This window comes from Aulonocara sp. 'chitande type north' Nkhata Bay, linkage group LG6, assembly GCF_057382095.1.
Source record: "Aulonocara sp. 'chitande type north' Nkhata Bay isolate Kocher_YH1m ecotype deep benthic linkage group LG6, A_spYH_male_GT1.1, whole genome shotgun sequence".
Classification (NCBI taxonomy): Eukaryota; Metazoa; Chordata; class Actinopteri; order Cichliformes; family Cichlidae; genus Aulonocara; species Aulonocara sp. 'chitande type north' Nkhata Bay.
Genome location: NC_141349.1, coordinates 15,407,219 through 15,421,999, shown reverse-complemented (window position 1 = coordinate 15,421,999; position 14,781 = coordinate 15,407,219). Strand labels below are relative to the sequence as shown.

Genomic DNA, 14,781 nt, shown 5'->3' with positions numbered 1-14,781 from the left:
AAATGTTGTTTTCTTATTGCACGAAGGAAATTATGTCAAGCTAAGTTTGCAATTTACACACAGTCACCTCTGTTTCTTTGCAGACTGAGAAGCTGAAGTTCTGCAAAACTTCCACCATGGCCAGTTTAACCATCATCAGAGCAAATCGCGTCCCCATGCAGCTCCTTGGCCCAGCCCCAAATGGAAGGTAAGTATACGGGTTGATGTTCTGCTTGTTTTCTTTACTAAATCTGTAAAACAAATTGAAAAAATATGTCAAATACTCACAATTTATATGATTTTTTCTGCCTGCTATGACTGCTTTAAATTGATTAATAGAATCATATAACAGAAGTGTTTAAATGCTGCCCTAATAACATGTCCTTTAAAATATAATACAAAGATATTTACAAAAGAAAATATGCTTAATGTTGTAATGCCAAGCATATCATGTTTTTGTGTGTGATTTCTTTTTTCCTCAGTAACCTGACACAGGCCTACTGCGAGAAAGAAATTGCATAAAAATGCCAGATGTAGCAAAAATGATATTAAACTATGGAACAAATGTGCAAACTGTTATTTATGAATTAATACATTAGTTTAGAAGGTTCAATAAAAACTGAATTGTTTGAAATGTAACTTTCTGTGGATTATTTAGTTGTTTTAAGTTTTACAGGGTTAATCTTGGCAGTGAATGACTGCATGAGTAAACAACCCTCAACATCCCTCAGAATCCCCAGTAGTGAGAAAGGCTGTACTTGGAAATTCCTTGTTGGCATGACTTAAGTAAATGATAAGTAGCTTTGCAGAATTGTTGCTATTTATCTTCAGAACGATAAGATAAATTGCTAACTTGCTAATTTGCTAACTACCTGTCAGGTTTGAACTCCTCTGGCTCTGGCCACAGCTCCGGGTCACGGTGCAGAGCGTAGACTGGAACCATAACAAGCATGCCCTTTGGGATTGTGATTTCACTGATTTTTACAGTTTCTTTAGCCACTCGTTCCAGACGTGGAATTGAGGGGTACAGCCTGTTGACAAAATGGGAATACTTTTTAAATGTCTGTATTTCACTAAGCATGCAATCACAAGCACTCCTACTGGCATTTGGATTGATGTGGTATGAGTATATGTTTTTTCACTAGGTGGCAATTTTTTTTAAATTATTCTTGTATGCTGGTGTTTGTGCAATCCATGTGCAATGTCCCAGCTTGCATGCCCTCTCACAACCTGCAAGTATGTGCTGGACTGTCTTAGATCACACATTTACACAGCCTGTAACTCAGGTCCTATTGGCTGTGGTACGCTCCTACGCTCTCTCTTTGTCACCACGCGGTCTCATAGTGTATATTCTTTCAGCAAGCACAAGTAAAAGCTCATTACCTCAGACACTCACTGACCACACTGTCCAGGTACTCCATCTGCATCAGAGCTTCATACTCAACTGGACCCTATAAGGTTGTTACAAATCACAATTTTGGTTAAAGACAGCTCTGATTTAATGTTTTCATCAAATAATATTAAGAAAACAACTCCATAATCAGAAACTTTGATTCTACCTTGTTTGGGAAAGTGGAGTCTATTTCACTTTGAAGGCGTTTCATGATTTCAGGATTTCGTGCCAAACTGTACGCTAAAAAAACAAGAGCGATGGCACTCGTCTCGTAGCCAGCAAACACAAACATGGTCACTTGGGAAATTATCTCGTGTTCAGTAAGACCTGTTAGGAACAACAGAAGAGGGCATGAGACATCTGATGTGCATAGATGTTACCACAGGGACTCTATGTGTAGTGATGTTTTTACCCTTATGCTTCTTTTCTTTGTCATTTTCACTGGCTGTCTGACACTTGATCAAATGCTGAAGCATATCATCTGAAGCCTAAAACAGGTCATACGAAAACACATCTGATTAAATGACTTTTACATCATATCTGAACAAGCACTTGAAACAATGCCCGCATGTGAAGGTGAACCTCAAACACACACACATAAAAATGATTTACCATAAAACTAAAATCAGGGAATATGAGTTTAAGAATTGGCGCCAATAATTCTCTTTAGGAAATTTGAAACCTCGCATCTTCTGGTGATCTTTTTATATGTGAGGCATGTGTGGCACACCATGTTGAGATCACAGGAGATTTGGTAGGCACATTTGGATATTTCTATTTAACAATAAAGGTCACACGATGTGACTAAAACATGTAAACAGGTCATGAGGTGAGATTGTTTCAGTCATCTGTTAGTGGTTTCTCAACTGGATTTCTGCAAGTTTCATTGTAGCTAAGCATTCGATGAGCTGCGAGACAAGACTATATTTATGACGATACCGAGCTTGTGTTTGTCCAAACCTGGGACGAGCTGATGCGTTCGGCTTTGACCTTCTCCGCAACTGACTTTAAGAAAGCGGTAGAAGACTTGGGGAACAAGGAGACACCCAGGCACTCCAGGAGAGGAAGAAAAATTGGAAAGCATGCTGAGAAAGAAAAAATGGGTCAAAACGTTTGGTTACCAAATAAATCTGTTAATAATAAGACAAAAAAAACCCAAAACAAAACAGAGGCAGTACCTTGAAAAATATAAAGAAGAATGGAAAATTTAAACATCTGGTTTGCGTGGGTGATGAAGGGATTTGAAGGGTTCTTGATTGAGTCAAAATCCACACTGAATATACAGCTTGCCATCACGTCAATGCTGTAGGATCCAAAGAAGCTGGAATGCACACATTGTACTCAGCAGTGGCACATTCAAGGCCTTCAACTGTTTGCTCCACACAGCTGCAAAATCAGCCCACAAGTTCCTTTAGTTAACACATTTATTTTTCATCTTGGGGGAAAATCTGAGGTTTAATGTTTTACAAACGTAGCTTGGATGGTATCACTCACTCTTTCACAATAATGACCTCATCATTGTGCGCCTTGGACTGCAGGCTGTCTGTCAGTTTGTGCGAATGATGCTTCATGATGCTAAACATCTTGAACAGAGGAAAAGAACGCAAGTGAAACAATGGTGAAGACAAATAATACTCTTTTGTAACCTCCATATGTCTCCACCTACTTCTTTTAGATGGCCAGAGGTGAAGGAGGGAGAGAGGATGTTACGAATCCGTCTCCACTGATCATCCTCAGCCAGAGACACTGCGTCATAGAGATCTCCGTTCAGACGAAAGTTCTAGAGAGATAGTGGTTTTAAGTCGTGGTTATATGTTTGCACGTGTTTGGCAAACAGCTGTAAATACTTGTACAATGATAAGGCAAAGGATTCGCAGATGCAAATCAAAACTATGAGTGAACATGTATGGAATCATATAGTAAACAAAAAAACCCTCAAAATATGTTTTATATTTTAGATTCTTCAAAGTAGCCGACCTTTGCTTTGATTACTGCTTTGCACACTCTTGGCATTCTCTCGATGAGCTTCATGAGGTCGTCACCTGAAATGGTTTTCCAACAGTCTTGTTCCCAGAGATGCTGAGCACCTGTTGGCTCTTTTGCCTTCACTCTGAGGTCCATCTCATCCCAAACCATCTCGACTGGGTTTGGGTCAGGTGACTGTGGAAGCCAGGCCATCGCTCTCCTTCTTGGTCAAACAGCCCTTACACAGCCTGGAGGTGTGTTTGGGGTCATTGTCCTGTTGAAAAATAAATGATGGTCCGATTAAACGCAAACCAGATGGGAGGGCGTGTTGTTGCAGGATGCTGTGGTAGTCATGCTGGTTCAGTGTGCCTTCAATTTTGAATGAATCCCCAAGAGTGTTACCAGCAAAGCACCAGTACCATCACACCACCTCCTCCATGCTTCACGCTGGGAATCATGCATGTAGAGACCACGTGTTCACATTTTCTGTGTCACACAAAGACACGCCAGGTGGAACCAAAGATTTCAGATTTGGACTCATCAGACCAAAGCACAGATTTCCACTGGTCTAATGTCCTTGTTATTCTTGGCCCAAACAAATCTCTTGTGTTTGTTGCTTTTCCTTAGTCGTGGCTTCTTAGCAGCTATTTGATCATAAAGACCTGATTCACACAGTCTCCTCTGAACAGTTGATGTAGAGATGTGTCTGCTACTGAAACTCTTTGTGGCATTTATCTGGGCTCTAATCTGAGGTGCTGTTAACTTGCAATTTCTGAGGCTGGTGACTCAGATGATTTTATCTTCAGCAGTAGAGGTGACTCTTGGGGGCGATTGTGGCTCAAGAGTTGGGAGTTCGCCTTGTAATTGGAAGGTTGCCGGTTCAAGCCCCAGCTTGGACAGTCTCGGTTGTTGTGTCCTTGGGCGAGACACTTCACCCGTTGCCTACTGGTGGTAGTCAGAGGGCCCGGTGGCGCCAGTGTCCGGCAGCCTCGCCTCTGTCAGTGCGCCCCAGGGCGGCTGTAGCTACAATGTAGCTTGCCGTCACCAGTGTGTGAATGGGTGGATGACTGGATGTGTAAAGCGCTTTGGGGTCCTTAGGGACTAGTAAAAGCGCTATACAAATACAGGCCATTTACCATTTGGTCTTCCTTTCCTGGGGAGGTCCTCATGTGAGCCAGTTTCGTCGTAGTTCTTGATGGTTTTTGCGACTGCACTTGGGAACATTAATATTCAAAGTTTTAGCAATGTTCTCGATTGACCTTCAGTTTTTAAAGTAATGATGGACTGTCGTTTCTCTTTACTTAGCTGATTGGTTCTTCCTATAATAGGAATTCTAACAGTTGTCAAATAGGGATGTCAACTGTGTACCAACCTGACACAACTGATGGTCCCAACCCCATTAAGAAGGCAAGAATTTCCACAAATGAATGCTGACAGGGGACACCTGTGAAGTGAAAACCTTTTCAGGTGATCACATCATGAAGCTCATTGAAACAAGGCCAAGGATTTGCAGTGCTGTCACAAAGCAAAGGGTGGCAACTTTAAGGAATCTAAAATATAAGACTTTGCTACATAACTCCGTATATCTTTCTTCATATATCTGATTTCTTCAGTTTGTATCTACAATGTAGGAAGTAGTAAAAATAAAAATAAAAATACATTAAATGAGAAGGTGTGTCCAAACTTTTGACTGATAGTGTAAGTTGTTACATCTTTGAACATGTGCTATGTTAAAAGTGTTATTATATAATTTTAAAAGCTAAAGAGCCATATCAGAGCAGAAAGTGAGCGTGCTTGATATGTTACTGTTGTATGCTGTATGTACACATGCTAACATTAGCATGTTTCAACCACCTTTGGGTCGAATATCACACTTTTTTCCAGCGATAAAAGGTACGAAAGAGCAAAGCTTGACTGTATGTCATATTCAAGTGCAGTGGTATTTATCATAATCATGAATAGAGTTTATCTGAAACATGGATGGAAATTATGTGAGCAGAGGATTTTCACAGTTTTCAGTGTTTTCAGCTTCTGTTGTTACTGAGGGAACTCGCGAAAACATTTCTTGAAATTTTGTATTTCCAGCAGGATGATTTGATCATTTTGATTGTTTTGATCGTTTTATTGGAAAAAACAAAAAACAATCATATCCCAGGGTTACTAGTGTTAAGATTCAATATTGAGGAAGGGTACAAGAGGTGATCGAAGAATAACCACACCGATCCGGCCGGGTGAAGTCAAACGATGATTTTAATGAACACACGTGTGGGAAGACAACTCTGTACGCAGACAGGAAGTAGTCTTCGACTTAATCAAAGCATGAACAGATATTTTATAGCATCAGGGTTTGTTTACTGACGCCCCTTCATGCGTCACAGATACATTTTATACATAGATCAGATCAACATCATCATGACTTTTCACCTAGAAAATCATCTTCTATTTTCATGGCTTGGTACTTTCCGTTCTTATCTTAAAATGAATTGTTCCTCTTTCTTGCCGAGACAACAAGGACGGTTCCTCTAAATAAATTTAACTCTATGTGTGTGTGTCACGACCTCACATGCTCTTTGTGTCACCTCTTCACCTACTGTCTGTGTCTCGTCCTCAAATGCTCTTTCTCAATTCACCTGTTGCACTTCTGACCTTTTACCAGACCAGAAGCTCACTGAGACTATGTGTATGTCTTCTACTAAATAAATGTTTTAATCAAGAACCTCTACTTAAACCTTAATATAAAATGATCTGATATATAAGTGTTTTGTAAGCATGTATTGCGATTCCTTCTATGGCTCCAAGTCACTTGCACAATAGATTGTCCGAACATCGCGCCGAACAAAGCTTCCGACCCCCAATTAATTGACCGAGCTCCAACTCTTTAATAAGCACAGATATGCATTGTGTATAAAATAGTCATAACTGCTTAAGGCCTTCTTAAAGCTATCTGTTACATTGTTAAAGCCTCGTCTTAGCCTGCGGCTCAAAATAACTTCCTGCTTCTTTCTACATACAACTTCCTGTCAGCCTGCAACTCAGTCTTTCTGAAAGAGACACTGTTTAAACCTTGGAATGCAATATCCATGCTGCAGATTATATTATTAATGCAATGACAATTATTTAACAATAGCAGTAAAATAATTTCCCTCCTCGACACTCCCCCTTTTGACCTCTGGAACATCAGAGGTCACAATACATTGTGTCCTCACGCAGACCCTTCTCTGGTGGTCTCGAACCTCGAGATCTCCAGGATCCTCGCCCCTCCTGTGGTCGCCGAGATCGATCTTCTGCAAAGGAAACAAAACACCTTTCCTGCATCTCCCTAACTTATCCTATCTGAGACTCTTTAATCAAAAGCCTGATCCTAATTATCTTCTTAACTTATTGACTTGTATTTATATATACTCTTCAACGTTACTCATCACTTTAAAATTCTTTTAAGCGCTGGTTTCACGTCCAGTTGCTCGCTCTATTTTCCCTTATCTGATCATCAACATCCTGTGCACAAGTTGTCGCTGCTGCAAGTTAATCTACTCCAAAAGAAAACAACCACTTTAATCAATTAAGTTCAAGCATATAAGCAATTACTCCTGTATACATTTCATCATAGCTAAATGCTGCCTTGAAACAACTCCTATGTGTTAACACTAACTTCATTTTAACCTCACATTTCCTATGTTATCACCTGTTTTGGTATAGCCTTTTTATTTCATCTTGCTCCTTTTAATGTAACAATACCTTCTAATTCTAATGTATCAGACTTAACCAAAACATATGCTTTCCTTCCTCTTTGGTCCTTCTTTAAGTTCAGTTAAAAGCTAAATGAATTTAAGGCCTTTTGCCTGGAATCAATACTGTCATGTGTGTTTCTTAACTCTGTGTCTGTAAGCGTGTGCAATCCTTCATGAACTCATATTATCCTCACAGTAGATTGGCTAATCATAGCGCTAGCCAAAGGCTCGTGACCCTCCAGAGACAAATTTGAGCCACAACTCCTTTAAAAGCACAAAATGCAATATGTATAAAAATCATTTCTATTTATAAGCTCCCCCTTTATCCTACAAATACCTCCTATGTAATATCTGTATGTGTAAGCCTACATTATAACCACTTCTTCTAAAGATCAAAAAATCAAAGCTGTTCTACCCCTTCAACCCTCACTAATTTTCCCTCTAAGATTTATTCACAACTTTGAAAAACCGGCATTGTATCTTCTAAACAGGATTCAGTTCTGTCATGGTCCTGGGCCATGTTGGCCCAGTATTCTTGGTTCCTTGTATTTTCGCTCCTTATTTAGGCCAGGTTTTCTGAGGTGTCCTGTTGTGGTGTTCCCTAAGTGTTTTTTCCCTTTGTGACTCTTACCCCCTTGTGCCCCTCTGTGTATTTATGAGCTCTCGTCTCTCTTTGTGTTTATTCCATGTTTCCCCCAGCCTGTTATGTCTGTGTTCTCCCCGTGCTCTGGGTGTATTTAAGTTGTGTCTTCTGATATTGTAGCTCCTGGTTCGTCTATATTGTTTCCCCTCGGTCTCCCTGCGTCTCTTGTGTATTTCCCCGGACCTCCCTGCATCCTCGTTTCTGGTTTGTGTTATTAGCTTACCCAGTTTTCCGGTTTCTTGTTTTTCCACCAGTGCTGTTTTGTGCCCACCGTTGTAAATAAATATTCACCTGCACCAGAGCTGCCGCCTTTTGGGTCCTTTTCTACAACTCCACACGGCTTGCCTCGCAAACCGTGACAAGTTCACTTTTAATCCTTTAACCTTAACTTAAAAATAACAGTTTCAGTTTTACCATATCCAAATGATCAAAAACCCAAAAGGTCCTAAAATGATCCTAAATTATTAAACAATTAAATTATTAAACCCTAAACCCCCCTTTATCTTGATACATTTCATGTGTCAAGATACTATACAAAACTTAAAACTGCTCAGTTTTCCCCACTCATGATCCAATCTATGTCATAAAAATAAACTTAAAACAGAACAGTTATCAGTCATGTGTTTCTACAATTAATGGTAACTGAGTTACATCAAAAAATATTTCCCCTTTAGCATTTGGCATTCTCCCAACAATATACTATAATCTCATAATCTAACCCCACCTAATAAAACAAAACAGAAATTTTCTCTGGTAAAAACAAATTGTTTATCCACATTTATTCATCCTCACCTTCATCCAGTCACACATTCACTCACATGCAGTCACACCATGTATTTGCTGATAGTGGAGCCTCCCGCACGATCAGATACTCCACCCTCAGCAAAATGAGCTCCGTCATTTTTATTTTCCATAGGAAAATATTTCTTTATGCTTTTGGACTGGATTGACTCGCAAAAAATCCTTTTTACAGGGACTTACGACCTGAATTGTCCCCAGGTAGCTTTCTCCTCAGCCAATTGTAATCTGGAAAGCCGCCTTATATTTGCTCCTCCCGAGAATTTTCAGCGCCGTTATTCACTGTTGCAGGCCTGCTTAAAACAGAAATGAAAAATAGAGCTGATTGTTAGCTCATAAAAACAAAACAAAATCACCTGACAGGTTTTCTTTAAGTGCACTGTTACAAAATAATGGGCCCAATTTTAGACATGTCCATGTTTCCTAAAACTCCCTCTATTTAAAACAAAAACACCAACAACAACCTACCTGACAGAATCAACCCATCACCACAACAACCTTAAACACACAAATCTTGCCACCACATAATTTCACCTCCTCAATACACCAAAAGTCTCGTTAAAACCACACAATTTGCAAACAAAAATCACCCCCTTATACTCTTAAATTCAGCATAAGACCCCTTACGACATCATATAATCACTAAACTATAAATTCCCTACCCCAATCTGCACTTCTCGTCTCTGCTATGCTTCCTCTTCCTGAAAGTCACAGTCACACACACACTCCAGCTAATTTGCATACTGAATCATCTCTCAAGAAGCTGTAACAACAGAAACATATGTTTAAACATTCCCAACTCATTAAATCATTTTATTTCTTCCAACAGTGATCACTAGTGTTGATCACTCAGTACGAGAGCACTCCTAAGTCACTCTTTTTTAAAACTACTTTAATCCCTTTTTCGTTTTCATAACTCCCTTTGTCATATGGCTTATTCTATTCCTCAATTACAAACTCAAATGTATTTTATTAAACATTCACACCCTTGTATCATTCATACAAGATAGCAAGCTGTTCTTCATTGCCTATGTTTGTGTTCTTAGCCAGGTTTAATAAGTGTCTATGCATTAAACTCCATGAGCTTGTCTTGTCTTTATAAGTTTAATGCATTTTCTGTTTGTGTGTGTGAATTTGCATATGGTGCTTTTACAGTGTGTCAGACTCCTTCATAATTTTGCCTTTAAACAGTCAATTTTCTCCTCCCCAAATTTACTAACCCAAATTCTGATTTCCTACCTTAAATAGCAGCATTCCTTGTCCTCAGCCAGAAGGTAGGGCTCCACTTGCCACTTTCCACCTCCACCCTAGCCCAGCGGTCTTACCCGTCAGGACCCGTCTTCTTACTGAAGCCGAGAGTAATCGTGACTGTGCCTGCCTTAGGTTGTCCCAGGGTTTCGAGGTGGGATCTTACCCGTCATGGGCTATCCAGCCTTCCATACTCGCCTGATACGGGGCCCAAGTGGGCAGGGGAGGGAACACACTGGCTCTGGGAATTAAAGGAATGTAAGCTGCTTCCTTCATTGCATCTTATGTTAAACTATCTTACTTCTGACTCCTTCCTAGAATAATTTCTCATATGGCACTTTGTGTATGTGTGTTTTCTATTCATTAATGTAATTGTCAGTTATTTTCTCTCCCGGTCAGGGAACCACATTATTTTCTCTCTTCATTTTACCTTCTTTTGTTTGTTTGTGACGTTCTACTTTAGTTCTACTAAACCTTGATGTAAAAACAATACTCCCTTATTTCACGCACACACTCTGCATTTTGCCTACGCACACACTTCTCTCTCAGACTTCCTCTGTTCACACATCACCTTATATGGGCATGCAAACTTCCTGTCACCCACACCATTTCCTGTTACACACACACCGCACGCAGTTGCTCAGAACAGCTCAAACTGCTTTGCTGTTTCTCCAGGCTAATCAAACTTATTTTGTATTGACAATCTACAAACCCTCTGTAATTCTACTAACTTTTGACCTAAAATGTAGCATCATTCACACAATGATTTCATAATCCTCTCACACACACCTTTTAAATAAACTAAACTCTTATAACATCACTCATGCCTCTCTCAAATTAAAAACACTTTCAAAGTTTAAAACGTCCTACTTTACATCACCCAAGAAATACCTCTCACACCTTTATTCATCATGTCAAAGCTTCTAGTCACCGCATTCACACTTAAACTGTGACTAGAGTTAAGGAATATAACTCAACACACTTTCCTAAGAGTATTTTAGACATGCTTGTCATAATCAAAAAGAGCAAGTAAAAAACAAACAAACAAAAAATTGAAACCTCCATTAATTCTCACCGCACACACAAGAAATTGAAAAAATAAAACACACCAGCAACTATTGCTGGAGAGAAGTTACTACTGAAAGTAATATGTTAATCTTAAGTATACACAGTGCACTCAATATATTTATATTTATGTGAGTGAAAATGCAAATGAGTAAGCAGTGAACTGTTTATGCCACAGTTGGTTTTACAAATACTGCTGCAAACAGTGTTGAGTGTGTGTTTCAAATGCCATTTATGTTTATTAGAGGACTATAAATAAAGTTTTGAGTTGCCGTAGTGGATGTATAGTAATTGACTGAAGTTGGATGTAGATATATAAATATATTGAGTGCACTGTGTATACTTAAGATTAACATATTACTTTCAGTAGTAACTTCTCTCCAGCAATAGTTGCTGGTGTGTTTTATTTTTTCAATTTCTTGTGTGTGCGGTGAGAATTAATGGAGGTTTCAATTTTTTGTTTGTTTGTTTTTTACTTGCTCTTTTTGATTATGACAAGCATGTCTAAAATACTCTTAGGAAAGTGTGTTGAGTTATATTCCTTAACTCTAGTCACAGTTTAAGTGTGAATGCGGTGACTAGAAGCTTTGACATGATGAATAAAGGTGTGAGAGGTATTTCTTGGGTGATGTAAAGTAGGACGTTTTAAACTTTGAAAGTGTTTTAATTTGAGAGAGGCATGAGTGATGTTATAAGAGTTTAGTTTATTTAAAAGGTGTGTGTGAGAGGATTATGAAATCATTGTGTGAATGATGCTACATTTTAGGTCAAAAGTTAGTAGAATTACAGAGGGTTTGTAGATTGTCAATACAAAATAAGTTTGATTAGCCTGGAGAAACAGCAAAGCAGTTTGAGCTGTTCTGAGCAACTGCGTGCGGTGTGTGTGTAACAGGAAATGGTGTGGGTGACAGGAAGTTTGCATGCCCATATAAGGTGATGTGTGAACAGAGGAAGTCTGAGAGAGAAGTGTGTGCGTAGGCAAAATGCAGAGTGTGTGCGTGAAATAAGGGAGTATTGTTTTTACATCAAGGTTTAGTAGAACTAAAGTAGAACGTCACAAACAAACAAAAGAAGGTAAAATGAAGAGAGAAAATAATGTGGTTCCCTGACCGGGAGAGAAAATAACTGACAATTACATTAATGAATAGAAAACACACATACACAAAGTGCCATATGAGAAATTATTCTAGGAAGGAGTCAGAAGTAAGATAGTTTAACATAAGATGCAATGAAGGAAGCAGCTTACATTCCTTTAATTCCCAGAGCCAGTGTGTTCCCTCCCCTGCCCACTTGGGCCCCGTATCAGGCGAGTATGGAAGGCTGGATAGCCCATGACGGGTAAGATCCCACCTCGAAACCCTGGGACAACCTAAGGCAGGCACAGTCACGATTACTCTCGGCTTCAGTAAGAAGACGGGTCCTGACGGGTAAGACCGCTGGGCTAGGGTGGAGGTGGAAAGTGGCAAGTGGAGCCCTACCTTCTGGCTGAGGACAAGGAATGCTGCTATTTAAGGTAGGAAATCAGAATTTGGGTTAGTAAATTTGGGGAGGAGAAAATTGACTGTTTAAAGGCAAAATTATGAAGGAGTCTGACACACTGTAAAAGCACCATATGCAAATTCACACACACAAACAGAAAATGCATTAAACTTATAAAGACAAGACAAGCTCATGGAGTTTAATGCATAGACACTTATTAAACCTGGCTAAGAACACAAACATAGGCAATGAAGAACAGCTTGCTATCTTGTATGAATGATACAAGGGTGTGAATGTTTAATAAAATACATTTGAGTTTGTAATTGAGGAATAGAATAAGCCATATGACAAAGGGAGTTATGAAAACGAAAAAGGGATTAAAGTAGTTTTAAAAAAGAGTGACTTAGGAGTGCTCTCGTACTGAGTGATCAACACTAGTGATCACTGTTGGAAGAAATAAAATGATTTAATGAGTTGGGAATGTTTAAACATATGTTTCTGTTGTTACAGCTTCTTGAGAGATGATTCAGTATGCAAATTAGCTGGAGTGTGTGTGTGACTGTGACTTTCAGGAAGAGGAAGCATTTTGGACGAGCCCCCAAATGTTAAGATTCAATATTGAGGAAGGGTACAAGAGGTGATCGAAGAATAACCACACCGATCCGGCCGGGTGAAGTCAAACGATGATTTTAATGAACACACGTGTGGGAAGACAACTCTGTACGCAGACAGGAAGTAGTCTTCGACTTAATCAAAGCATGAACAGATATTTTATAGCATCAGGGTTTGTTTACTGACGCCCCTTCATGCGTCACAGATACATTTTATACATAGATCAGATCAACATCATCATGACTTTTCACCTAGAAAATCATCTTCTATTTTCATGGCTTGGTACTTTCCGTTCTTATCTTAAAATGAATTGTTCCTCTTTCTTGCCGAGACAACAAGGACGGTTCCTCTAAATAAATTTAACTCTATGTGTGTGTGTCACGACCTCACATGCTCTTTGTGTCACCTCTTCACCTACTGTCTGTGTCTCGTCCTCAAATGCTCTTTCTCAATTCACCTGTTGCACTTCTGACCTTTTACCAGACCAGAAGCTCACTGAGACTATGTGTATGTCTTCTACTAAATAAATGTTTTAATCAAGAACCTCTACTTAAACCTTAATATAAAATGATCTGATATATAAGTGTTTTGTAAGCATGTATTGCGATTCCTTCTATGGCTCCAAGTCACTTGCACAATAGATTGTCCGAACATCGCGCCGAACAAAGCTTCCGACCCCCAATTAATTGACCGAGCTCCAACTCTTTAATAAGCACAGATATGCATTGTGTATAAAATAGTCATAACTGCTTAAGGCCTTCTTAAAGCTATCTGTTACATTGTTAAAGCCTCGTCTTAGCCTGCGGCTCAAAATAACTTCCTGCTTCTTTCTACATACAACTTCCTGTCAGCCTGCAACTCAGTCTTTCTGAAAGAGACACTGTTTAAACCTTGGAATGCAATATCCATGCTGCAGATTATATTATTAATGCAATGACAATTATTTAACAATAGCAGTAAAATAATTTCCCTCCTCGACACTAGTTACCACAAAGTTTTACTATAACAGACTGTTGGGTGTTTTGTTTCAGTCAGTGTTCATTTCATGTTCGTGTTCTCACCCTGCGGTTGGTAAAGTAGGTGAAGCACTCCTTCACCAGGATGGTTTTCAGCATATCAGGATCCATCACAGCCAGCATGGGTTTCCTGAACTCATACACACTGAACATTTACACAGAACACATCTGCATTTTGGGAGGTATTTGTCATGGAAAATATTTTTAATTGCTGAAGGAACTTTGGCTCCAGTTGTGCTGACAAAAACAAAGAAATAAATTAAAAACACGCACAAGCTCTTATATGGACAGTTTTACAAACTCACCCCCATATCCTCCCATACTTTTGAGCACATTCGTAGTCATCTAAGTAGTGAACCTGTTAACAGGAAATGCATATTTATCACCAAGATATGTTATACATTATTCACTGTATCCTTCTGAACTTGGTACAAATCATTCGATCTTTACAAATAGCAATCACAAGGATTTACATACACGGTTGTGCCTGGCTATTGTTCCCCAGTACATGACTGGCTTTGGACCCGGGATCCCCATCTTCTCAAATATACCAAAGGTCCAGTGGCCGTACCTAGAAAGAACATCAAAGGGGTTAAAGCATGAAGGTGCACAGGTTCACTCAAACACTGTTTACTGTTAACTTGCTTGTCTTGACCAATTCAGCTGTTGCCAGCTTAAATTTAAACTGTTTTACTGTAAACATTAACTCACATAACAAATATGCAGATAAATGTGATCAGCAGTATCCATGTTTGCAAAGAGAAGAAAAGAACAAAACCCATGGCTCCCTCTTGCTCGGCTGCATTAAAGTAATCTGATCTCAGAGAGGAGTCCTGTTACATAAACCAGCCTCTT

The 14,781-nt window shown here is 39.3% G+C and overlaps 1 protein-coding gene across 4 annotated transcripts in view; it reads right to left on the bottom strand.

The window, feature by feature from the left end:
• Positions 1-14,781, bottom strand: part of LOC147327519 (cytochrome P450 3A30-like) — a 25,919-nt gene extending 11,138 nt beyond the window's left edge. Inside the window, exons 1-13 of one of the 4 annotated variants that reach the window (XM_086295193.1) lie at positions 14,638-14,781; positions 14,404-14,497; positions 14,232-14,284; positions 13,972-14,071; positions 3,039-3,152; positions 2,867-2,955; positions 2,551-2,693; positions 2,333-2,457; positions 1,785-1,860; positions 1,539-1,699; positions 1,363-1,430; positions 852-1,010; positions 68-230 (exon numbers count right to left, since the gene is read on the bottom strand). In XM_086295193.1, coding sequence (XP_086151319.1) covers positions 68-230; positions 852-1,010; positions 1,363-1,430; positions 1,539-1,699; positions 1,785-1,860; positions 2,333-2,457; positions 2,551-2,693; positions 2,867-2,955; positions 3,039-3,152; positions 13,972-14,071; positions 14,232-14,284; positions 14,404-14,497; positions 14,638-14,708 — 1,416 coding nt within the window. In that variant the 5' untranslated portion in view covers positions 14,709-14,781. Of the gene's footprint in view, positions 1-67; positions 231-851; positions 1,011-1,362; positions 1,431-1,538; positions 1,700-1,784; positions 1,861-2,332; positions 2,458-2,550; positions 2,694-2,866; positions 2,956-3,038; positions 3,153-3,349; positions 3,612-4,473; positions 10,387-13,971; positions 14,072-14,231; positions 14,285-14,403; positions 14,498-14,637 lie in introns of those variants that run through there. The other 3 variants (XM_086295195.1, XM_086295194.1, XM_086295196.1) reach the window with 3 other exon arrangements.